At 44.5% G+C, this 25375-nt stretch overlaps 1 protein-coding gene across 1 annotated transcript; it reads left to right on the plus strand.

The window, feature by feature from the left end:
• The first annotated feature begins 1207 nt into the window (after window positions 1-1207).
• ranbp2 (RAN binding protein 2) lies at window positions 1208-25036 on the plus strand. The gene is made up of 31 exons (XM_080536828.1): window positions 1208-1318; window positions 2141-2208; window positions 2383-2494; window positions 2732-2884; window positions 3181-3411; window positions 3513-3655; window positions 3896-4091; window positions 4200-4340; window positions 4503-4662; window positions 5277-5458; window positions 6537-6724; window positions 7540-7663; window positions 8301-8462; window positions 11060-11197; window positions 11318-11449; window positions 11729-11950; window positions 12043-12126; window positions 12340-12481; window positions 12779-12876; window positions 13290-14871; window positions 15358-18282; window positions 18720-18797; window positions 20685-20846; window positions 20995-21075; window positions 21363-21562; window positions 21772-22483; window positions 22634-22717; window positions 22821-22966; window positions 23194-23467; window positions 23627-23973; window positions 24181-25036. The coding sequence occupies exons 1-31, from the start codon at window positions 1247-1249 to the stop codon at window positions 24484-24486; spliced, it is 9645 nt and encodes a 3214-aa protein (XP_080392954.1). The 5' UTR covers window positions 1208-1246; the 3' UTR covers window positions 24487-25036.
• Window positions 25037-25375: the final 339 nt, after the last annotated feature.

Genomic DNA, 25375 nt, shown 5'->3' on the forward strand with positions numbered 1-25375 from the left:
ATGTATAATAAATGTATACCGCTTTATGTACTGTCAACCAACTCTTTGCAATGGCTGTTGTTTGGCAAATGTATGTTTGGTAATCACAATGCAAAAAAATAAACAACCCATATTTATGTTACAGTAATGGAATCAATAGCTGTTTGCCTGGAAGTTATTTGGTCTTGCATGACTTTCCAAAGATATGGCAGTCCAAACAGTACATATTGAAATGTTGATGATGTAATGGATTGTATGCAACAGGATGTATGACTAATGTTGGGAATGTGAGCAATCCTCTTAGGGTGGTATGCTGACTTCCTCAAGGTTTAGATCCTCTTAAAGAATGGAACCAAACACTTGGAGGAAGGGATCATTTCCTCACTGAAACCATGAGCTTAGTTGTTGATAATAGTATTAAACTCTATTTGTTTTGTTTGCATAGATAGAGTGATAAGATTACACATTCCACTGCTTAATGGGAATGAAATAACCAAGAGCGGTTCTACTCTTTCCATACAATATACAGTAATATACATTCACATAGGCTACTTGAGCATCAAAGCTTGAGGCAAGTTTTTATTTATACGCAAAATGCATGTTACATTCGTTTTGGCTTGATGAATGTATTATTTGTATTGCTTAATTTGTAAACCAAGATGTGAGATGTCCAATGCACATTTTATTCAATGGACTTCGAAATAAAAATGTGTTCCTTTGCCATGATTCTCCATGCATTTTATTCAAATTGCAAGCATAAAGAGCTTGAATAAACTCAACTGTAAATACAATTATTTTATCTGAAATTGACACCTGATATTGACGCCATACTATTTCCTCGAATGCATTAACATACGTACGATGTACGATCACATTTATTTTTCCACAAATTCAGTCAGTGCTGGCAGCATGTAATTTAAGAGAATGTAAGGTTCTCTTGCACACTGCCCTAATGTGAAACATCACATCACACATACTGACATCCCCAAGTTGAAACCTGCGTCATTTGTGCGTCAAAAGTGATTTCAAATTTCATAGGACAGGTTTTGGTGGCCAACTCAACCAATCACAGCTCGCGTTTCGAGGACGTTCTGTACCACGTGACCGCCGCTGCCATGTTTGACGTCCAAGGGAGACTGCGCACTAACCACGACGGAGGAGCGCGGAGACACGACAATAATTAGCTACAATCTCTGTCTTTTAGCGGCGTTTTGGCAGAGAGGTGGATCTCGTTTTCTAAATTACAGGATAACACGCGTTCACAGCCATGCGGCGAAGTAAGGCCGAAGTGGAACGATATATTTCTTCGGTGCAGAGTTCCTCTCCGTCCCTCAAAGAGGTCAGTGATACTCTCACCGGCTAGCTGTAGCTAGCTAACCAGTGCTGTCACCAGGGGACCACAGGCCTGGTGGTGTGGCCGCATACATACCAGTGTCTGGGATAGACATAGAGCACTGTTTGAAATCAACTACCGGTACATGTAATATCGGGACGTTAGAATTATAAGGTTCCATCTCCGTTTCTGTCCAAATTTAGTTTTTTTTCATAATCTGATCCATTAGGTGTTTATTAATGCCTGTGTGGTGTTATTTTTTAAAATGTTGACGTTTTTGAGTTAGTAATTAATAAAATACAAAGGTTCCATCTCACAAAACATAATGGAACGTAAAAACGTTGACGCTCAATATCTCTGAACTACCCTAAACGGAGATAGAACCTTATCATTCTAAGCTCACGCAGTGTATGGGAAGACATAGAGCACTGTTTGAAATCACCTACATGTAATATAACAACAGCCAGGCAGTAACGTTAGGCTGCGATCTAACAACATGACACTTTCCCTAGCAGCCAAGTATGATTACACACTTGTTTTAAACACTTCCGTGTCTCGGAAAAAAACGCGCCACGGCAAATATGAGAGAGCTTGTTTATTATTCTGTACTTAGCTGTGTTATCACAGAGGCTACTTAGCTGTGTTATCACTGAGGTTACTTTGGCTAGAAATTGTTTCGCAATCAATAGCTGCATCTGATCTGACACAAGAGTATGTGTGGCGTCAAGACACGGCTTTCGTTTCGTTTCCACGAAAGTAAAAGTGAAAATGTAGCTGGCTAGTATCTATCATTCGTTAGCTAACGACAACTGTCCTCTCTTTCCACAGAAACCAATTAAAGGATTTTTATTTGCTAAATTGTATTTCGAAGCAAAGGAGTATGAACTTGCTAAAAGGTAAGCGTGTCCATGGTTGATGCTAGGTAGTTGATGCCCTTATTTGTTGAGCTGAACCATAGTTAACTTACTACTGTAGAATGTATTTAGTGTGTACGTAAGTAAGTATGTATTTAGTGTGTACTGTTGTTGTGGTTCTAATCTATTCTCTTGCTGTCCTTCCTTCTCTGGTAGACATGTTTCAGCATACCTCACAGTGCAGGAGAGGGATCCCAAAGCGCATAAATTCCTAGGTCAGCTTTATGAGAGAGATGGCGATATCAATAAGGCGGTGGGATGCTACAAGGTAAATTAAGATGTTACTGATCATGATAATCTACAGCTAGGTTGATATGCACATACTGTACCCTTAATTACAGCACCTGTATCTCTCACTGCTGAGATGCTTTGAAAAACAACACATGTTGGTGGCAGGTGCAGTGGTCAATAAATGGTCAAAGTCGAGTGATTATATTGAACATTTCAGGGCAAGCAAAAAAGAGAGAGACATTTTGTGTGTGTTTGCATGTGTGTGCCCATCCAGCGTTCCGTGGACCTGAACCCAGCGCAGAGAGACCTGGTGTTGAAGGTAGCTGAGTTGTTGTGCAGTAAAGAAGAGAGGGACAGCAGAGCGGAGTTCTGGGTGGAGAAAGCTGCCAAGCTGCTCCCTGGGAACCCTGCTGTCTTCAACCTGAAGGTTAGATCAACTTAAGTGTCCATTCCATACCTTTTATTATTAAGACTGCATTAGTGTTTCAGTTATGTTTGTAAGATGGAGGTTATGGTGGGTTGTAACCAGTCCCTGTTTGGAGGCCAAACTAGGTTGGGATGGGTGCCTACTGCCTACATGAAGGCTAGTTTGCAAGCTGTGTATATGTAGACCCAAAAAACACAGCACTGCTTTAACCTAAGCTCACCCTTGAACCCCCTCAAGGAACACTTGTTGAAATGGCAGCTGTTTGATTCATAAACCCCACCCCCCCTTCTCTCCAGGAGCGCCTGCTGAACCGTCAAGGGCAGCAGGGCTGGAACCAGCTGTTTGACCTGCTGCAGGCAGAACTCGCCGTGCGGCCCGCCGACCCCCATGTCAACGTGAAGCTGGTGCAGCTGTACAGCTCAGATGGCCGCCTCGACGAAGCTGTTAAACACTGTCTCAGCACAGAGAAGAGAGGGCTTCTCCGACGCAGCCTGAACTGGTACTCGACTGTGGTGCACACTCTGCAGGTCAGTAGAGTGCTCTTAGGTCTGGTCTGTTTGAATTTAGCTTCATGGTGCTGATATTATGTTGTTGACGACTGTTGCTTTGATTTGTGCTGTTCTTTCAGGAGTACCTGGCCCAGCCAAGTGTGTCGTCCAATGAGAAGATGTGTCGGCGGCTCCAAAGAGAGCTGCTACTATCCCACTGCAACCTGCTGAGGCTCACTCTGTCTGGTAAAGGAGTCCAGCCCAGCTTGGACGCCCTGAGCAGGTGTGTGCGCGTGTGTGTGTGATAGAAACATTGTAGGAGTGATGTGTAGGCTACTTCTTGACACTTGGGTGTACGTAATCCATGCTACAGCCCCCAACGGAAATCCTGTGTATTAAGAGTAAAGGACTGTGGCCATTATGTGTGGATGTTATTAACCATGTGTGCTTTGTGAATCCTGCTTTGTGTACTGTATGTTAAACACATTTGTTTTCTCTCTTTCTCTCGTGTGTGTGTGTGTAGTTTTGACAATGTCATGCAAGCCCTGAGTAAGACAGCGGGCACTGTCACAGACGAGCTGAGTGAGGTGCACGGAGAGATGAGGGGGCACCTGTACTTGCACGCTGGCACCCTGCTGCTGAAGATGGCACAGGAGAGAGAACAACAATGGAGGGCTGTGGTTGACCTGGCTGCACTCTGCTACCTGCTGGCCTATCAGGTGAGACGTTACAAGCAGCAGCGGAGGGATGTGTGGACATCACTGGAGACTTTCCATAGGGAAGTGTGTAATTTAACTCTCTTTATTTGCCTCATCTATGGCCATTAGGTCCCCAGACCAAAGTCGAAGGTGTCTAAAGGGGACCAGTCCACCGCCCAGCCTCTGGAGCTCCTGGCCAGTGAGAGACAGAGCCAGGCCGGTCATATGCTGCTCAACCTCAACCCTGACACACAGAGCTTCGTCAGAGACGTAAACACAATACTTATGACACTGCGTGAAATGTCCATAGTTGTATTAAAGTACCATTCAAAACAATGTTTTCTTGATGGTGATATTTGTAGCATTTAAAGGATGTGTGATTGACGTCGATGTAACATGTGACTGACATGTCCTGTGTGTGGGTGTGTGTAGGTTGTTGAGGCGTTTGGGAACCGCAGTGGGCAGGGTTCTCTGTTTGAGCTGCTGTTCGGGCCCCAGGCTCCTGCCGGGGCCTCCTTCATCGGCAACGATGACATCCGCTCCATCAACACGCAGGGTCCTGAGATACCTGACCTCGCCAAGTGGGATGATGGTAAGATAGGAGTGTTAATTGAAAGAAATAGAAGCAGCACACTCGGGTTCCAGATGCAAAAAGTGGGGTTTATTAGGACAACGGTTTTCGTCCGTAGCCTTTGTCAAGTCTTAAAGTCTTTGTCATTTAAGACTTGACAAAGGCTACGTCCGAAACCGTGTGTTACCACTACATTTAAATTTTTGGCGTTTGGCAGATGCCTTATTCCGAAGCGACTTACAATAAATACATTTGACTACCGTAAGTAAGTGAATCATCTATCCACTAGTCATAGAAGGAAAAGTACTCTATGCTCAGGCCAGGGGCCATTGGCAGTCGTCGTGCTAGAAGAACGATTATATATATTTTTATTTATTATTATTATATTGACACAGGGGAAACAGTACAGGAATGTAGTAGGTGTCTCAGGACAAACAGTATAGGGGGAAGTAGGTGTCTAACCCCAAAGCACTTTGGTCTAGAAAGGCAGCCCTCTGACAACTTTTGTTTTCATTCAAATGATTTCAGCTGAAAATGTTAACTCTTCAGTTAACTTCTCTGATTTAATATATTGTGTGTTGTCTGTAGTTTGGAACCCTGTCTCTAACCACGTTCCCTCTCTTGTGTCCACACAGGTTCCATTCTTCTGCATGGAGGGGACCTCCAGCACCTGAGCTGGTTGGGGCTGCAGTGGTCTCTCTTGGCCCAGAGACCTGTCCTGAGAGACTGGCTGAAGCAGCTGTTCCCCAGGCTCACTCTGGAGACCTCCAAACTGGACACCAACTCACCAGAGTCCATCTGCCTGCTAGATCTTGAGGTGAATATGGGGAGGGGTGTGTTTGTGAGTGTGTCCTTTTGCGTTATTATTTGTAGGGATGCACGATATGCATTTTTTCCAACCGATACCGATATTTACCCGCTTCTCGTGGCCGTATATAAATAAATAAAGTGCATCAGTCAATACAAGAATAAAGACTTAAAGAACCAAAAGTTTTATAGAACTTTTACAGAAACTAGTGCCAAATGGCTGCTTAGTCTGCAGATAAACAGAATGACACAAGGCACATAGTAGGCTACACTAGTATGCTTAATAAAGCAACTGAAAAGGGCTGGGCTACTTTTAGTGCATGAGGATGAGGTAGGTTGTGATAAAGCCCATCAAACGTTTTGCATAAGAATTCAAAATAAATTGCACTGACATGGAAAAACAAAAAGTGCATGTTTTCCTTGTAAACAACTTGTCTTGTATAGCCTACATTCACATTCTCACCTAAATAATAGACACGTTTTCCATTGGTGTTCCCTAATATACAAACTGAATACAATTCAAATGCGTGTTCAATAGGCACCGCGGCTAGGCTACCTTCTGCTTGATATTCCTTCCATACAGCGTGCTGCTTGCAATGGAGAATCTTAAGGTGACTTATGAGATTCGTTGTGTTGTAACTCGTAGACCACTGCCCTCCTCTCCGAACTTTTGTCGAACATGTGTTGCAAATTGCAAACGCACTATTGTATATATATCTGCCTCAGAAACTCTGCAGAATGTCCACACCGGGGAAGCTCTCATGTTTCGCTGTCGTCTATACACTGCGTGCCTGTACGCAGGCGCAGCAGCATGAGCACGGAAACCGGAAGCAGAAATATTTCCGGCTTCATATTATCGGCTCAATATCGGCTAAAATTTAATAAAACCGATAAACATTAATTTCCCATTATCGAGCCGATAAATATCGGTGCCGATAATATCGTCATCCCTAATTATTTGTAATAGTGTGCTATAGTAGTGGATGACATCTTCTCCATCTGTCTAATTTACAGCTGTATTTTATGTTCATACAATGAGCTATAATCCATTTCATTAACCCACCTTCTCCTCCGTCTCTTCTCTGCAGGTATTCCTGTGCGGTGTGGTGTTCTGCAGTCACACCCAGCTGCAAGAGAGTGCCAAGATCAACTCTGGAGGTCAGCAGCAGCTGCATGAGCCTCGCTGCCTTCCCCTGCCTCTCCTCAAGCTGCTCACTACAGACAGACAGAGAGAGTGGTGGGACGCAGTCTACAGCCTCATACACAAGCGAGCTCTGTGAGTCAGAAGTGGTGGTACATCTTATCTCTCTTGTCCTCTTCTTTCCTTCATCTACAATGCCCTGAGGGAACTGGACATGTGAAAGTATAATCCCCTTAGAGGCCTTTGCTGCGTGGGTTTCACCTGGCCTAACAGCTTTGTAGCACTAAAATCATCTTCCAGATACTCTTAGACTTGGAAGCTTTTGAGAATTCCACCGCATTTCCGTTTTAGTTTTCTCTACTGATCTGTAGGGTTGGGTGGTATCCAATTTTGACACCGTTGAACCGTCCCCAAATTCTACGGTATTACCACAGGAGTGAAAATCACATTGTAGGGCTCAGATTCTGTCGGAACCTGAAATGCTGCCAAATTGCAGCTGTTGCCATTTTTTTAGGGACCAACCCGCTTGCGCACACCATCTGTTTTTTAAATTCTCCCTTCTGAGGAGAAGGTGTCACGTGACACGATTAAATAGTTATCGTTATTTTGACAGTTTTTTCTTTTGACAAATGACATTGTTTACAAAACATTCTGTCATCACCTTCATAGCACCTTCAACCACACCGACAGTGGTGCTAGACAAACACTCTTAAGGCCTTTATTATATATATATATATAAGACAATAAATAAATATATAATTTATATAATATATTGATATATATATATATATATACAAGCATTGCCCAGCAGATTTTTTTTTTTTGACTATTGAAACAGACACCGGTGCTATTTTCAAATACTCCGGTATACGGTATTACCACCCAACCCTACTGGTTTGAAATGTCTATCAAATTGTAAATGACTAGTTTGCAATACTGTGTGTTTGCAGTCCCGGTATGTCAGCTAAACTGAGAATGACAGTGCAACACGGACTAAGCACCCTGAGAGCTGGAGAGAAACACGGCCTTCAACCAGCATTGCCTATACACTGGGCTCAACATCTCAGCCAGACGGTACACACTCACCCACACAGCACTGCCTATCTGCTGGCTTTCTATCCAGACAGCATACACACACACACACACACACACACTCACACACACAAGTACACACACACAAGTACACCTGCCCTTTTCTGTCACACTACATTTCTGAACATGATATGAGCTAGGTGTCTATCTAAATAATCCTCCTCCGTTTCGCGTAGGTAATTATAACTCTTGGAGTAGTGTGACATTTCCAACATGGACATTTCCCCCTTACAGTACATGGAATTATGGCAATTTGAAGCAAATTGACAGCACTGCACATAACATGGTATTATTAGATTAAATATTTAATAATGGGAGATCTGAACGAAAGTTGTCTCCCATAGCCATACCTCCAGATTGCATTAGGTTAGGTATTTGATTAGTTTGCCATATGGCGAGGCGTCACTCATTTCACAGGTTTCCACCCCTTTGTACTTACTTCCTGCAAAGGATTTCATCAGGCTTTCCGAACTAGGAAAGCCGGGTTTCAACAAAGTTACATTTAAAGTAATGTTACAAGCGGTTAACATTCATTGTATAGGGGTGGCTCACCCCTCCAGCAATGTTACACTCTTAATGTCATTCTCTTAATTGACTGCTGGTTCATGGTTATTTTCAGGGTGTTGGAGTAAACTCATACTATGACCAGAAGGAGTACATAGGACGCTGTGTTCACTACTGGAAAGTGGTCCTTCCCCTGTTGGACAAGATCAAACGTAGGCGCAGCATCCCTGAACCCCTGGACCCACTGTTCATGCACTTCCCTTCTAAGGACATTCAGGTGAGATGACATCACATTTTATCTCTCTAAACTGTGGAAGCAAATAGTGTTTGTTGACGTGATGTGATCACTGTAGACCAGTGGTCTTCAACCGGGGGTCCGCGACCCCTAGGGGGTCCGCAGAGGTACTGCAAGGGGTCCGCCAATTTTTGTCATAATAATTGACATTTTTCACCAAAATAATCAGTGAGAATAAAAAAATATAACAAATGATATTGAGTAAAGTACAAGCATTAATAGGCAATAATAAGCTACTTTTTACAAAAACTATTTACAAAATAAATGATGCCCATGATTCTAGAGTCTCACATAACGTCAGCTGAAAAAAAAACAAAACACCTGTCTAGCAAGCTAGGTGTTGGCGAAAACGCTGCAGTTCGGTCTTCATTGCGAAATTAACGTTAATTAATAACTAGCATAACGTTACTAATTTAGTTAGTTTGATAATAACAAACCCGCCTCTTTGCTTCTCTATGCGCCGCTATAACGCGCTCCTTTACCATTCCGAGGTCAGATCCCGTGGATCAGTATTGGCGCGCGTCTTTGAATTACGCACAGCTATCCACGAGATTCTGCTACCGCGCGGAGCTGGCTGCGCGTTTCAATGCATTTCGCGGATTCCGCGGTGCCCTCGCCTGACGTGAAATGCGCAATTGTTGATCACTTGGAGGCACTCAAAAGTCAATTTGAGAAGTACTTTTCTGAGACTGAGTCTTGGAGAAAGCACAAGACATGGATACGGTTTCCATGCAAAGACAATGCATCCGACGCCTAAACCTGACAGCCGCTGAGGAAGATCAGCTGATCGACCTAACCACAGACAGTACACACAATAATGTGTACGAGTCACAGCCTCTCACCCAGTTCTCGATGAGCCTCTTGCCTTTTGCAACAACTTATCTTTGTGAAAGTGGATTCTCCTCCCTCACCTACCTGAAGAGCAAATACCGTTCCAGACAGCAGTCTGAGGATGACATGATGCTCTGCCTGACAACCTCCATCTCCCCCAGAATAGACAAGTTGTGTACCACCAACCAGGGCCAGTCATCTCACTGAGGTAGGCATACCTGACTTCCTGAAGCTAAAAGTTTCATTGTTGAAAAATAATAATAATAGAAAATATAAGCCTCATCAACAACAACAACAACAACAACAATAATAACCAATCATAATTATGCATGAACGTTTTATCAATCATAAACACATATAGGCTAATAACCCAGTATATAAATAGGTTAATACGGTGAAAGAAAAGGTAAATGAAGTAAATATAAAAGTTATTATAGGCTTTAAAATGTGAGACATTTAAATATATATATTACATGTGGGGCTCCCTGTTCTGTTTGTCTCTCGTCCAAGGGGTCCTTGGGTTGAAAAAGGTTGAAGACCCCTGCTGTAGACCATCTTACTTAAGCCCAATTTATACTTCTGCGTCGAATTTACGCGCGGCGTAACCGTAGCCTACGCAAGGGCTCTCTCAATTTATACTTCTGCGTCGGTCGGTCGCGTTGGTCGGTGTGCTCATAGCGGCATAATAGCGATCAAAAATCGTATTTTTGTTATGCTTGTTGTAAAGAAAATGTCTATAATACATTGAAATTACAGTAAACTAAGATAATAAGATGGTTATCATAATTTTTCAAATCTTTATTAATAAGTAATTACAGAAAAAGTAAATGACATTTCTGTCATGACTTCCGCATTTGCGAGAGAGTCGGAATGTGACGCTACCAAGCGGACCAATCACAATTCTTATAGATAACTATAAATATAATTTAAACCCAACGAACAGCCATGGGGCTCCCTGTAACTAATCATTTATTTCTAAATAAACAGGATTGTACATCTCTTAAATGTGAATCGCGCTCCTTATAGGAAGGCTGTGCCTGATGCTTCCATAGGGCGCTCCGTTGGAACGGTGTACTCAAAGCGGCATAATAGCGTTTATTTTTTTGCTTTTTGTAAATAAAAGTTCTATGATGCATTGAAATGACATTAAACTAAGATATTACGATGGTTATCATAATTTTTCAGATCTTAATTAATAAGTAATTACAGAAAAAGTAAATGACATTTCTGTCATGGCTTCCGCATTTTGATCTACGAGAGAGTCGGAATCATATCGGAATCATGTGCTACCAAGCGGACCAATCACAGTGCTTACGGTTGCGTAGGCACTGCCGCGTAGTTACATTTTTGGAGAGGTGCGCGTCAACCTACGCCGTAGCCTACGGTGTAGGCTGCGGGCCTACGCAAGCTACGGCGTAGGTTTGCGTAGCGAAGAAAAATTGGGCTTTACTCCTCTTCATCACCTATGGGACATAAGGTTTCAATGAGCTTTCTCCGTCGCATTTGGTCCTTGGCAGCATGCTGCAACTCTCCCCTGACAGGTTCATCTTTTCCAGCTCTTGTGTCACAGTTCTGTACCAGGTGGTTTTGGGCCTCCCAGGTTTTCTTTTGCCTGGTGGTGTCCATCTTAAGACGACTTTTGTGATCCGGTCCTGCTCCGTTCTCAGCACATGTCCTAGCCATCTCAAACGTCTGTGTGTAATTACCTTGGTGATGCAGTGTATAGAATGTGTATGTGTGTGTTCCAGATCACTGTAGTTAAAGACTACGAGGAGGAAGCCAAGGTGGCCTTCGCCACACTCCTTGATATTGAAGGTAAAACGGAGGAGGCCATCGCCACCCTGGAGACCATCAACAACATCTCATCCAATTGGCATTTGGCACGGGTATGTCTGGAGAATTCACTGAACGGGATTATTTATATGAACAACATTTCCCCCCTCCTTTCTCCCTCACCATGTTTATCGTTTGTTTGTTTGTTTGATATATCATTGTGTTGTTGACAGATCTTCCAGCGCCTGTCAGAGGAAGCAGGTAACGGGGTGGAGGAGACCCAGGACAGATGCATCATGTTCCTCAGGAAATTCAGGGCCTATCTTTTCAAGATCTACAATGCCAACGCAGATGACATGGAGAAGGTGAGACACACATCTGACTGCCCTTTGTGTGTCACAGGAGCAGTTAACCGTCAATAAATTAAAATGGCCAGCACTCTTACCTCCATTGACTCATAATGACGGAGTCATCATGATGTACTTTAGGTGCTGAGGAGCCTCAGTGACATGACAACCCCTGTGTCTGTCACATACACGGTCTGATTTATTGTCACTCCATAAGAAAGGAAATGCAGGTAAACATAAACACATAGTAAACAAAGACGCTCAGAGGTCAAATATGGAATGTGTGTTGTCCTCCAGCTGCCTGTGTCGATGGACGAGGTGATGGATCTTCTGAACGAAGTGAACCAGCAGCTGGGAGAGAGCGGAGAAGCAATGGATGAAGAGGAGGAGGAGGGAGGGCCAGCCCATTCCAGCCCCAGTCAGCTCATTCAGTCTGCTGCATCCAGCTCCGGTCTCCATGTCAAATTTTCCACTCCCTCGCCCAGTAAAAGCATAGTCTCCCCCACCAAGAGACACCTGGTAGGTTTGTTATGGCACAATAATTTACTAAATAAAAAAAAGTGTCATGGTGTTGTTTTGTGATTTCTGGACATTCTTCCCTTTTTGTCCAGATTTCCCCCAAGACGCCTCCCCACTGGGCAGAGGACCAGAAGTCCCTCCTCCAGATGCTTTGCCAGCAAGTTGAGGCTCTGAAGGTCAGCCACTGGTTCATTTGACACCAATGTCAATGTGAATATTGTTGACAGTGATTCATTGTTAGAAGATAATTTCTTTTTGCCAAAGTTAGTCCTCTAAAAGTGGAAATTGGTAGCAGTCAAATACGAAATATGTGGTGTGATGTATTTGGTAGTGTTCATTAGGCACCGTAGGTAAACTGTTGTATGAGAAACCCCTTTGTTGTGTTGCAGAATGAAGTCCATGACTTGAGGCACAACTCGTCAGAAAACACAGCGTCTCCCCATCACAGGATGTATGGGGAGGGTTACGGGGCTGAGGGCATACAGGAGCCCTACCCGCCATCACAGACCTTCCATGGGGCTCCACTCACAGGTGTGCAGACAACCCAGAGCTGGGTCCCGTACCTTAGTTGCTGAGGTAGAAGATAATTCACTCAGGCTATCAGGAGCCTCAGTGACATGACAATCCTTGTGTCTGTCACATACACTGGACTTATTGTCACACCATAAGAAAGGAAATGCAGGAAAACATAAACAAATAGTACAGAAAGATGCACAGAATACAAGGCTTTTGTATCCAAAAGTTATGACTTGTTTTATGTACTCGTAACATCTCGGTATGTACTCAGTTTTTGTAATAACCCCTCTCCACTTTTCTGCTCTTTTACAGTTGCCACTGCGGGTCCACCTGTGTATTACAACCAATCTCCTGCTTATAATAACTCCCAGTATCTCCTTCGCACTGCTGCCAATGTAACCCCAACAAAGGTAGGTGTTGAGATTTGGTCACACTTTACATTACAGGACTGGTATTACAATGAAATGCAACCTATAATTATGGAAAATCAAGAATTGTGATTATTGTGAGACTGTACAATTATGGTTAGAGTCGTTGCTGTAAATGTGGTGTAAAATGTAGTTATCCTGTAATTACACATAATATGAGAAACATATCTTACACTGATGCACCGCCAGCAATCTGTGTTGGTGATATTGTGCACAATTGGTGATCGGTCAATTTCTTTAAAATGTATGATTATTCAGACCGATTGTTGTTTTACAAATAAATAATAAAAATGGGCTGATTTCTGTTATGAATAATTGGTATTGACCCAGAATTTTCGTATCCCTATGAATAATAGTTTTGGGTTTAATTTAAATTTGTTTCTCTCTTATCTCAGGCTCCTCCAGTGTATGGAATAAATCGTCTTCCACCACAACAGCACATGTACGGCTACCAGCAGTCTACTCACACTCCACCCCTCCAGGCAACCCCAGCCTGCATCTATCCTCCTCAAGATCAAGTCTTTGGCGCCCCCCTCCGTTTTGAGTCACCAGCAACGAGTTTACTCTCCCCCTACAGTGAGGAATATTATGGTCATGGCGTAACTCAGCCCACCACAAACCCTCCCCTCCCAGAGCCGGGCTACTTCACTAAACCGTCCGTTGTTCCTGTCCAACCACCAAAGAGCATAGAGGGGAAGCCTGTGGACTTTGGGAAAATCTCTTTTGGGCAGCAGGTCCCTGTTGAAACCCCCAAGGTGCCTAGTTTTGGTGCTGGAATAGTCGCCCAGTCCACCCCTTCATCTTCATTTAAATTCAACTCCAATTTCAAATCAAATGATGGAGACTTCGCTTTCACATCCTCTCAGGCTAAAAACAGTGAGAGTCTGTTAGGACTTCTGACATCAGACATTCCTGCCAAAACAGAGGGGCCTCCAGAGCGGATGCCTCAATCTCAGGAGCAGCCCCTTAGCCAGGGTGGCATCTTTACCTTTGGAAGTCAAAATGTATCTGGGTTCTCTTTCGCTGATACAGCACAAAGTCAGTGCAAAACAAACCTGTTTGGAAAAACAGACCAGCCATTCAGTTTCACTGATGTAACTAAGCCAATATTTGGGATGACAAATGCTGCAGAAGAGGAGAAAGGAGCAGAGAGCGATAATGACAGCATTCATGCGGAGGAGGATGAGGATGGGCCCCACTTTGAGCCCATTGTACCCCTTCCTGATAAAGTCGATGTAAAGACGGGGGAGGAAGAAGAGGAGGAGATGTTTTGCAACAGAGCGAAGTTGTTCCGGTTTGATGCAGAGACAAAAGAGTGGAAAGAGAGGGGTGTTGGCAATGTCAAGATTCTAAAGCACAATACGTCCAGGAAAGTTCGTCTGTTGATGAGGAGAGAGCAGGTCCTGAAGATCTGTGCCAATCACTACATCAATTCGGAAATGCTTCTGAAACCAAATGCTGGATCTGACAAATCCTGGGTCTGGACTGCCATTGATTATGCAGATGAGATGCCAAGTCCTGAGCAGCTGGCCATCCGCTTTAAAACAGCAGACGAGGCTCTCCTTTTCAAAACAAAGTTTGAGGAGGCCCAGAAGATAGTCCCCAAATCTCCAGAGAGGCATGATAAGCAAGAGAGGAATGAAGTATCTCCGAAGCCCTCTGCTCCTAAGGCAACAGACTTTGGAGCCCAGTTTGTAAAGAAGGAAGGGGAATGGGACTGCAATACATGCTGTATAAGAAATGCAGCCACAGCTATCCAATGTGTTGCATGTCAGAGTGCTAACCCTAATGCTCCAGCAAAGCCGGAGAGCAAAGCTGCTAGTGAAACTAAAGCTTTTACCAGTGGGGCAACTACAGTTGGAGGGTTTACTTTTGGATTTGGTATTGAATCAAAAGATTCTAGCTCTGTTTCCACATCTAAAGGATTTGGGGCCTTCGGATCACAGATCCCCTCTTCCTTTACATTTGGTACCAGTGGTACCACTTCTATACCTGCTGGTTTTGGTGCCCAGTTTGGAAAGAAGCCAGGACAATGGGACTGTGACACTTGTGCTGTGGTAAATGACGCCTGTGCAAACAGTTGTGTCTCTTGTCAAACTCCAAACCCCTCAGCCCAAACAGCTGTTGAAGGAGCAGCAACATCGAAGCCTTCAACTGTTGCATTTGGTTCAGGCTTTGGTGCCCAGTTTGGGAAGAAGCCAGGGCAATGGGATTGTGACACTTGTGCTGTGGTAAATGAATCCTCTGCAAACAGTTGTGTCTCTTGTCAAACACCTAACCCTTCAGCAAAATCTACAGTTACTGCCCCAGCTTTGTCAACTCCCTCATTTGGGTCTGGATTTGGAGCCCAGTTTGGGAAGAAGCCAGGGCAATGGGATTGTGACACTTGTGCTGTGGTAAATGAATCCTCTGCAAACAGTTGTGTCTCTTGTCAAACTCCTAACCCTTCAGCAAAATCTACAGTTACTGCCCCAGCTTTGTCAACTCCCTCATTTGGGTCTGGATTTGGAGCCCAGTTTGGTAAGAAGCCAGGGCAATGGGATTGTGAAACATGCGCTGTGAGAAATGAGGCCTCTGCAAACAGTTGTGTGTCTTGTCAAACTCCCAACCCCTCAGCTAAAACAGCTACAACATCTACAAAGCCATCAACCATGCCATTTGGCTCTGGATTTGGAGCTCAGTTTGGCAAAAAGACAGGACAGTGGGACTGTGACGCATGTGCTGTGAGAAATGAGGCCTCTGTAAACAGTTGTGTGTCTTGTCAAACTCCCAACCCCTCAGCTAAAACGGCAGTAGACACAGCAGCAACATCAAAACCCTCCACCATGTCATTTGGCTCAGGCTTTGGGGCTGTTTTCGCAAAGAAAGATGGACAGTGGGACTGTGATGCATGTCTAGTGAGGAATGATCCATCAGTCTCTAAATGTGTTTCCTGCCAGACCCCATGTAGCACCCCCTCTCTGGGAGCCATGTTTGCCAAGCAAGAAGGACAGTGGGACTGTGACGCGTGTCTGGTCAGAAACGACAGCTCTGCTAGTCAGTGTGTCTCCTGTCAGACACCCAACCCCAATGCTAAAAGCATTGCCCCCTCCAGCTCCTCCTTCAGTTTTAGTTTTGGAAGTCAGAATGCATCTAGTCAACCTGCTGGCAGTGGGTTTAAAGCAGCCTTTAACACAGGCAGCTCCTTCCAATTTGGCCAAAGCAAAGACAAAAGTTCCCCTGCGTCCTTCAAATTTGAGGCTCCCCCAGAGGCTGAAACCAATCCACCTAGTGCTGCAGGTTTCTCTTTCTCAATGCCCATTCCAGCTGGTGGGTTTAAGTTTGGCACTCAGGAAACTGAACAGGAAACCCCTTCAGCTGATACTCAATCACCTGCTTCAGGCTCTGCGTCCATGTTCCTGAAGAACATAGCAGAGCAGCACAGAGAGAAAGAAAAAGAGTATGGTATCAGTGTACCTGCATCAGTGCCATCTGTGGATACGACTGAGCACGATGAAAATCCCCTATTCACCGGCAAACCCAACACATTTAGTTTTGCAGACTTGTCTAAATCATCACAAGGAGACTACCAGTTTGGTCAGAAAAACCCCAGCTTCAAAGGCTTCACCCGTGCTGGAGAGCAGCTGTTCACTTCACTTCAGTCAACTCAAAAGTCAGACACCTCAGCTGACCAAGATGAAGAGGACATGTACAAGACTGAGGAGAATGACGATATCCAATTTGAGCCTGTTGTCCAGATGCCTGACAAAGTGGATCTGGTCACAGGTGAGGAAGATGAACAGGTACTCTACTCTCAGCGAGTGAAGCTCTTCAGGTTTGACCCAGAGATCAGCCAGTGGAAGGAGCGTGGAGTTGGAGTCCTTAAATTCTTGAAGAACACCTCAAATGGGAGGCTGAGGGTATTGATGAGGAGAGAGCAGGTCCTTAAGGTCTGTGCCAACCACTGGATCACCACCACCATGAACCTGAAGCCTCTCGCTGGATCTGACAAAGCCTGGATGTGGCTGGCCAATGACTTCTCAGATGGAGATGCCAGGCTGGAGCAGCTCGCTGCCAAGTTCAAAACTCCAGAGCTGGCAGAGGAGTTTAAGCTGAAGTTTGAAGAGTGTCAAAGGCTCCTTTTGGACATCCCCCTGCAGACCCCTCACAAGCTTGTTGACACAGGTAGAACTGCACATCTCATTCAGAAAGCTGAGGAAATGAAGTCTGGCTTGAAAGACCTCAAATCCTTCCTGACCGATGACAAAACAAAAATCAAGGAAGATGAAAGCCATGCAAATGTCACAATAGCTAGTAGCACCTCTGGACTCATCATCAAGCCCCATGCTGAGAGCACTGGCCCTACATTGGAGTGGGACAACTATGACCTAAGGGAAGAGGCTCTGGATGACAGTGCCGATACATCAGTTTATGCTTCTCCCTTAGCCAGCAGTCCCGTTAGAAAAAACCTCTTCTGCTTTGGAGAATCCACTGCCGGCTTCAACTTTAGCTTCCAGCCTGTTCTTAGTCCGTCTAAGTCACCTACCAAACTGAACCAGAGCGGAGTGTCTGTGGGAACTGAGGATGAGCAGGATGTGACCCAGGAGGAGGAGCGGGACGGTCAGTACTTTGAGCCTGTTGTTCCCCTCCCAGACCTGGTCGATATCTCAACTGGAGAGGAGAATGAGCAGGTGGTGTTCAGTCACAGGGCAAAGCTCTACCGCTACGATAAAGACTTAAATCAATGGAAGGAAAGAGGCATTGGAGACCTCAGAATACTTCAGAATTACGACACCAAACGAGTGAGACTCGTCATGAGAAGAGACCAGGTCCTGAAAATCTGTGCAAACCACTGGGTCACGTCTTCGATGAAGCTAGAGCCGATGAAGGGTGCTGAGAAGGCATGGGTCTGGAGTGCATTTGATTTTGCTGAGGGGGAGGGGAGTGTGGAGCAGTTGGCGGTGAGGTTCAAACTACAGGATGTAGCCAATTCATTCAGAGATGCCTTTGATGAGGCTAAGGACGCCCTAGAGAAGGACACTCTAGTCACACCTGTGGCATCCACGGAGGCAACCCCTCCGGAACCTGCCACTGGGACTATGGTGTGTGGGAAGGCTGCTGTGGCCATATTGGAGGAAACCACCAGGGAACGCACAGAGCTTTCCCCTGACACCTACCACACCCCAGACAGCCAGTCGACCGTTGCCACACCACACAGCCCAATCAACCCCTCCAAAACAGTGGTGTCTCCTCCCAAGTTCGTATTTGGTACAGATTCTCTCCAGAAGATCTTCGGGAGCCCCACGTCTAACGAGGCTGTCGGTTCGTCAGTGAGCTCCAAGGCTAGAGACACCAGTCAGACCACACAGCCCTCACCTTCGTCCCCTGCATTCAAAATCCCAGAAGGAGGTAAGATATATTTCATGATTATCTTATCTTGATTGATTTGTTGATTTTTGTTCTGTCTCAGTTGAAAATGCTTGTTTTTGAATGGTGAAGCCCCCCTCCCCCATGATGGATTTTTCACATCATTTGACCCCATTGTGTTGTGATTTCATTAATGTCCTATTTGTCCATCTCCTTGCTCCTTGCACCAGCCCACACTCAGTGTTGACAGGACATCATTACAGTACACCGTTGACTGATTGTAATTTTGTTTGACATCAACTTACTGCGCAATAATGCATTTATTTGAATCACTTATTAACAATGCAATCACAGCTTTTTAAATGCACAGAGATTGGTACAGTACAGGAGGAAGAAAAGTGACCCGTTGACACATTTCATTTATTAATCAAATCACCACCAGTTCTAGTTTGTCTCACCCACCAACCATTATTTTTTAGGATTGGATTTTAGGCTTTTCAAAGATAATCCAATGGCTTTTTGGACCAGCACATCATCCACCCAATTTGAGCCCCCAGGTACTTTGTCACTGCACTGTGTGTGTGCTGTGACATCACCTACACAGCGGTCACCTGATGGCCCTTAATGCCAGACTTACCCCAGCTGCACGGAGTGGAAAAAACAAACCTGCCGTGCAAGAACCTAATGTTTTGCATGATGTGTGTGATATGCTGAAAGAATATTTAACTTTTGCAGACTTTAAGTCTACATTGTTAAGGAATTAGAAGCTGTAGTCATGCCTTTAGGATATACACTCACTGAGCACTTTATTGGGAACATCTGTACACCTTCTCGTTCATGCAATTATCTAATCAGCCAATCGTGTGGCAGCAGAGCAGTGCATAAAACCCTGCAGATATGGACCAATTCAGGTAATGTTGAATGAATCAACCATCAGAATGGAGAAAATATGATTTCAGTGATTTTGACCGTGACCGTTGGGTTGGTTTGAGTATTTCTAAAAACTGTTGATCTCCTCGGATCTTCACGCACAAATCTGTTGAGTTTACTCAAGAAAACATACTTAAGAAGAAACATCCAGTGAGCGGCAGTTCTGCGGACAGAAACACCTTGTTAATGAGAGAGGTCAACAGAGAATGGCCAGACTGGTTCGAGCTGACAGAAAGTCTATGGTAACTCAAAAAACTACTACTGTACAATTGTGGTGAGCAGAAAAGCATCTCAGAATGCACCACGTGTCGTCCCTTGAGGTGGATGGGCTACAACAGCAGAAGGCCACGTCAGGTTCCACTTCTGTCAGCCAAGAACAGAAATCTGAGGTTGCAATGGGCATGGGCTCACTAAAACTGGACAGTTCCAAGACTTGAATTTGTTTTCAGCCCATCTTCTAATGGCTACTTCCAGCATGATAATCCATGTCACAAAGCAAAAAATGTCAAACTGGTTTGATGAACATGACAATTCAGTGGCCTTCCCAGTCACCAAATCTGAATCCTATAAAACACCGTTGGGATGTCGTAGAACAGGAGATTCATAGCTTTAAAGTGCACCTGAAATCTCAATCAATTCTGCAGGAATTGCGGGACGCAATAATGTCAACGTGGACCAGAATCTCAAAGGAATGTTTCCAACATCTTTTGGAATCAATGCCACGAAGAATTGAGGCTGTTTTGAGAGCAAAGAAAGGCCCTACCCAGTTTTAGTATAGTGTTCCTAATAAAGTGTTCAATGAGTGTACATGAATTTCTATGTTGTGAATAGACAGACAACACAACTGATTTACTTTTGGAGCATTGAGGGCAGTGTGTAGTTCTTTTCCCTCAGTTGAAAGGCGACACGAGGACATTCCAGCCAAGCTCCTTCAGAGGAATGCGCTGTGTGAGGACTCAACGTCACACACACATTTAGTACAGGATGTCTAGCAACAGTGTGAAACTCAATATCCAGCCTGATCTAGTATGCGCTAGACATTTATGTAATGAAAGGTAGTGAGTTCAACCCTAGGCAGAATGTGCTTCTTTGTGGTTTGTTACTGGATGGTAATCTAATAATTGCTGTTAGAGTACTAGGAGGAAATTGTTGAATTAATTTATTCAATGGGAACTTTATTGTAGTTGTACAGTAGCTTTCACAAAGACAGAAAAATATATGTAGAAAATTGTTTGGTCAAGTGCATGAAGTCAGTTTTTGAATTGCATGCGTTTCCGGTGTGGAACTAACCCTGGACATGCATCTACCTCCTTGATCATCAGCACAACTGCTCCTGTACCAATTTAGTCTACAGGACCAATCAATAACCTATCATTTGTCATGCCCCATTAAAAATGTTTGTGTCTATAATCCATTGTTATATAGTACTTTACAAAGACATGATATGAACATACTACTAGCCCTTGATGTCCGTAGACTTCCCTTCTGAATGACCATTTTGTCCTGTGTTGTAGCGCCCCCTCATGCAGAGGGAGACTCAGACTCTGAAGTGGAGGTGGTGTATGTGCGGGAACCCACCCAGGAGCAGGCTGCTCTGGCCAGGAGCCTCATGCTGCCCCTCACCTTCTTCTGCTACCAGAACGAGCCTGGATACACCAGTGATGACCAAACAGATGGTGAGAACCAAAAGCAACACTGTCTATGCCTTCTCTGACATTTTAAATAACTGTGAACTAATTGTAGCCCCCTACAGATGATCAGAAATCTAGCCATCTTCCGCTAGGTATGTTCCTAACATATGTTTTCTGTCTTGTGAATTTTCAGATGAGGACTTTGAGACAGCAGTGAACGCACTTAAAGGAAAGCTTTATTCTGATCCTCCTGAGAGAAAGGCTGCTGCTTCAGGTGATGCTATGTTTCAGATCAACTCTGCTATATTTAACCTTTATGGTTGCCAGTAGTAATTCAGCTGCTGTGTGTATCTTCACACAAAGGTATGAATAAAGTTCATGGGATTTCTTGTGTTCTTTAGTGTTTCTCGAGCTGCGCTTGTCTTCCTTGAGAGCTGACTAAATAATGTCAGCTAACTCTCTCAAATACTGCCGCTTATTGTTTGAGAAACTGTTCAGATCCACGGGTCAAGGTTGTTGATGATGGACAATCTAAAACCTCCCCTCCTTTATTCCGCCCAGTGTCCACGGCCCAGCCGAGTGTTGGGGACCCGGATTGTGAGGTGGTGTGGGAGAAGAAGCCCACTCCAAAGGAGGAGCAGAGGGCTAAGAGCCTGCTGCTGCCCCCTACCTTCTTCTGTGGGGAAGGCAGCGACAGCGAGGCGGAGAAGGATAAGCCAGAGGACTTTGAGACTGAGGTCCGCAAAGCACAGGAGGCTCTGGTGAGATGTTTATACATTCATTTCCACACAATAGTTTGGCAAAAAAAAAAAAAAAAAATGTTTGGATAATAATTTTTAAAAATGCTTTATATGTACATTACATCTAGGACACAAACACTTACAAATAAATTAATCAGCCAACTGCCAATGCTGATTATCCCAGGCAGATATTTGTGGTCCTGGTTCTTAATGTAGTGGATGTGTTTCAGGATGCTCAGAGAAGCACAGACGCTGCTCCTTCTGAGGCACCAGAAGAGCAGACTCCAGATCAGTCGTCAAGCAGTCAGGAGCCTGTGATTCAGTCCTTAAAAACAGAGGAGCAGGCCCAAGACCATTCTGAAGTAGAACAGCAGGCCCCTGACCAGTCTGAAGCAGAGGAACAGGCACCAGACCAGTCTGAAGCAGAGGAACAGGCACCAGACCAGTCTGAAGCAGAGGAACAGGTACCAGACCAGTCCTCCAAAGCAGAGGAGCAGGCCCCCGACCAGTCTTCTGAAGCAGAGGAGCAGGCACCAGACCTGTCTACTGAAGCAGAAGAGCAGGTTCCGGACCTGATTTCCAATACAGAAAATCAGGTACCAGACCAGTCTTCTGAAGCATCAGATCAGGCACCAGACCAGTCTTCTGAAGCAGAAGCGCAGGTCCCAGACCAGTCTTCTGAAGCAGAAGCGCAGGTCCCAGACCAGTCTTCTGAAGCAGAAGCGCAGGTCCCAGACCAGTCTTCTGAAGCAGAAGTGCAGGTCCCAGACCAGTCTTCTGAAGCAGAAGTGCAGGTCCCAGACCAGTCTTCTGAAGCAGAAGTGCAGGTCCCAGACCAGTCCTCCACGGCAGCTTCCAGCAGCTGTCCTATTGACCTGTCCACCAAGAAGAGCCCCGAGCCAGACTCTACTACTACATTTACAACCATCAAATCTATTCCAGGTATGATAGTACTTCTATTACTACTTCAGCCATTTGGGGTATGGTAGCTACATGCTAATGACTGATAACTGTAATTGAAAGTAAAATGTAATTCTTTATAATGATGTTTCTGGCCATGACCTCTCACTCCTCTTTCCCCACCTCACACAGACTCCTTTGGGTTCGACTCACTAGGAGGGTTTTCATTCGCAGATCTGGCACAGAACACAGGGGAATATGCATTTGGAACGCAAGGTCGGTGTTTCTAACATTTTCTAAAAGATATAGAAAAGAAAAAAAAGCAATGTTCCCATTTCTGATTTGTGCACAAATGATTTTTTTACTTTTTGTTCCCTAGATACAAATTTTTCATGGGCGAATGCTGGGGCTTCGGTGTTTGGAGTTGCGGCACCACCCAAAACCGAGGGAGGGGAGGATGGAAGTGATGAAGAGGACGCTAATAATGTAGACATTCACTTTGAGCCCATTGTGTCTCTCCCTGAGGTAACTGTCAAAGCACTGTTAGACATCCAACTACTTACAGGCCACATGTAACATCTCACAAAATCTTTAGAGACACTGTGACACAACAGCTAAATTAAAAACTATACTACATTCCAGAGCTTCATATCTGTTCAACACATTTCTATATGATGTTCTATAACATAACATTGTGCCCCTAGTATGAACAAACTCTGAGTCTCCTGATGGTTGAAATGTCTATGTTCCAGGTGGAGACAAAGTCTGGGGAGGAGGATGAGGAGATCCTGTTTAAGGAGCGGACCAAGCTGTACCGCTGGGACAGAGACCTGGGCCAGTGGAATGAGCGTGGAGTGGGAGACATCAAGATCATGTTCCACCCTTCTAAGCACTTTTACCGCATTCTCATGAGGAGGGATCAAGTGCTGAAGGTGTGCGCCAACCACACCATTTCCCAGTCTATGGACCTCAAACCCATGAACATCTCTGCCAACGCTCTGGTCTGGACCGCCACAGACTTTGCTGGTAAACACTTCACCTCTCTCTGGAACGCAACCTTTTCTTCCTTAATCATTTGGAATGCTTGTCATGCCATGAGATCTATTAGCAGTTCTATGTTCAAGCTGTATGTTGATGCTTCCTAACAGCCTGTGTTGTTTTTTTTCTTTCTTTCTCCTTCCCCAGAGGGTGAGGGCAAGGTGGAGCAGCTGGCAGCCAAGTTTAAGACCGCGGAGCTGGCCGAGTCTTTCAGGAAGACCTTCACTGAGTGTCAAAGTCGTATGGACCAGTCAGACTCATCACTCTCCATCCCACAGCTCTCCAAGGTCCAGGAGCATTCCAGAGACTCCAACCCCCTGGTCTACCTCACCCTCACGGCAGATGACCAGAACCTGGGCACCATCACCATAGAGCTCTTTAACCACATTGTCCCCAAGACTGCTGAGAACTTCCGGGCGCTGTGTACTGGACAGAAGGGCTTTGGACTCCGCAACTCTGTGATCCACAGGATCATACCAGACTTCATGTGTCAGGTGAGGAGAACAGAGGGGGAGGGAAGGGGGCAGGGTAATAGTAAGGATTTTGTGAGGTCAGCTTTGAAAACTGACTATACACATTAAGAATAAATTATGACAGTCAAAAACATAGCCTTAAAGTGTGCAAATAATCTGACCCAACAAGTACCGGTAACTGCTTTCCTAACCGCTAATGTGCTGTGTTGCTGCTATGTCCTGTGTCAGGGTGGCGACATTACCAACCAGGATGGGACAGGAGGCAAGTCCATCTACGGTGACAAATTTGAGGACGAGAACTTTGATGTAAAACACACAGGGCCTGGCTTGCTGTCCATGGCCAACCGTGGCCGAGACACCAACAACTCTCAGTTCTTCATCACGTTGAAGAAGGCTGAGCACCTGGACTTCAAACATGTGTCCTTTGGCTTCATCAGAGAGGGCATGGACGTGGTCCGCCTTATGGGCGAGCTAGGCACCAAGACGGGCAAACCCAGCAAGAGGATTGTCATCACTGAATGTGGACAGCTGTAGAGTTGAACTATGGTCAGTGACTGTCAGAGACCCTATCTCCTTTATAGTATCCTACTTTTGAACAGATGCCCAGTCTTTTCTGTTCACTGTTACAACTCTACTCCTCCCGAAAAGCAGCCTATCAGTGTGTGGTTTCCCAGACTGTGTAATTGTGTGTATAATGTACATGAACTATTTTTTTATGTCGGTTTTTCTTTGCATGTGTTCCAACAAGAGTTGAAAGCGCTGGTTCCTTCATAAGCTCCTTAACTTGTTTTGTATAATTAAGTCTTAATAGAAATTAAAGAGAAACATTGATTAAAAGCATCCATAATTTTGAAACACTGTTCCTCCTCTCATACAGCCTGTGTGAACTTTCAGGTGTACTTTCCGAGTGGTTTCTGTATGCATTTCATAATGTACAAATTATTGTGAATATACATTTGCCCAGGTTCAACTTTAAAGGTAGAAATATCCCAAATTGTAATCTTGGGTGACACATTGGGAGGTCTATGAGACACAGTTGTGTAATTTGGGTTGAAACTATTCTTATTGTATGGAAATAAATATGCTGGAGAATGAATGTCTGTAGAAATAAACTTGCTTTATAACTGAGTAATGGCTGTGCATTTTTGTATTGGTTTCTTTCTACCTCACCTTTGGCCTCCAAATGTATTTCCCTGCTAACAAAGGATAGGAGTGTGTGGTATATGCCTACAGGTGCTCTTGAAACATGGGAAGAAATATGGAAGATGTCTTGGAAGAACTTGCTGAAATAGTGAAAATGTAAATGTAGGCTATTTGATAACACTGCAAGAATAATTTAGAATGTTGTGGTCTTGCTATTTGCACAGTGATTGTTTCTTCTCATTTTGAATGTCTCAGCTAATTTCTTAGTATTGTATTATTT

Source organism: Nansenia antarctica (genome assembly GCF_963989245.1).
Source record: "Nansenia antarctica genome assembly, chromosome: 7".
NCBI classification, from domain to species: Eukaryota; Metazoa; Chordata; class Actinopteri; order Argentiniformes; family Microstomatidae; genus Nansenia; species Nansenia antarctica.

Bases quoted from the DNA above. Each gene is read 5' to 3' on its own strand.
- ranbp2 (XM_080536828.1), top strand. From the start codon at position 1,247: ATGCGGCGAAGTAAGGCCGAAGTGGAACGATATATTTCTTCGGTGCAG. The intron at 11,951-12,042 runs GTAGGTTTGTTA...CTTTTTGTCCAG, and splicing joins CCCCCACCAAGAGACACCTG to ATTTCCCCCAAGACGCCTCC. The intron at 22,967-23,193 runs GTAACTGTCAAA...TCTATGTTCCAG, and splicing joins CCATTGTGTCTCTCCCTGAG to GTGGAGACAAAGTCTGGGGA.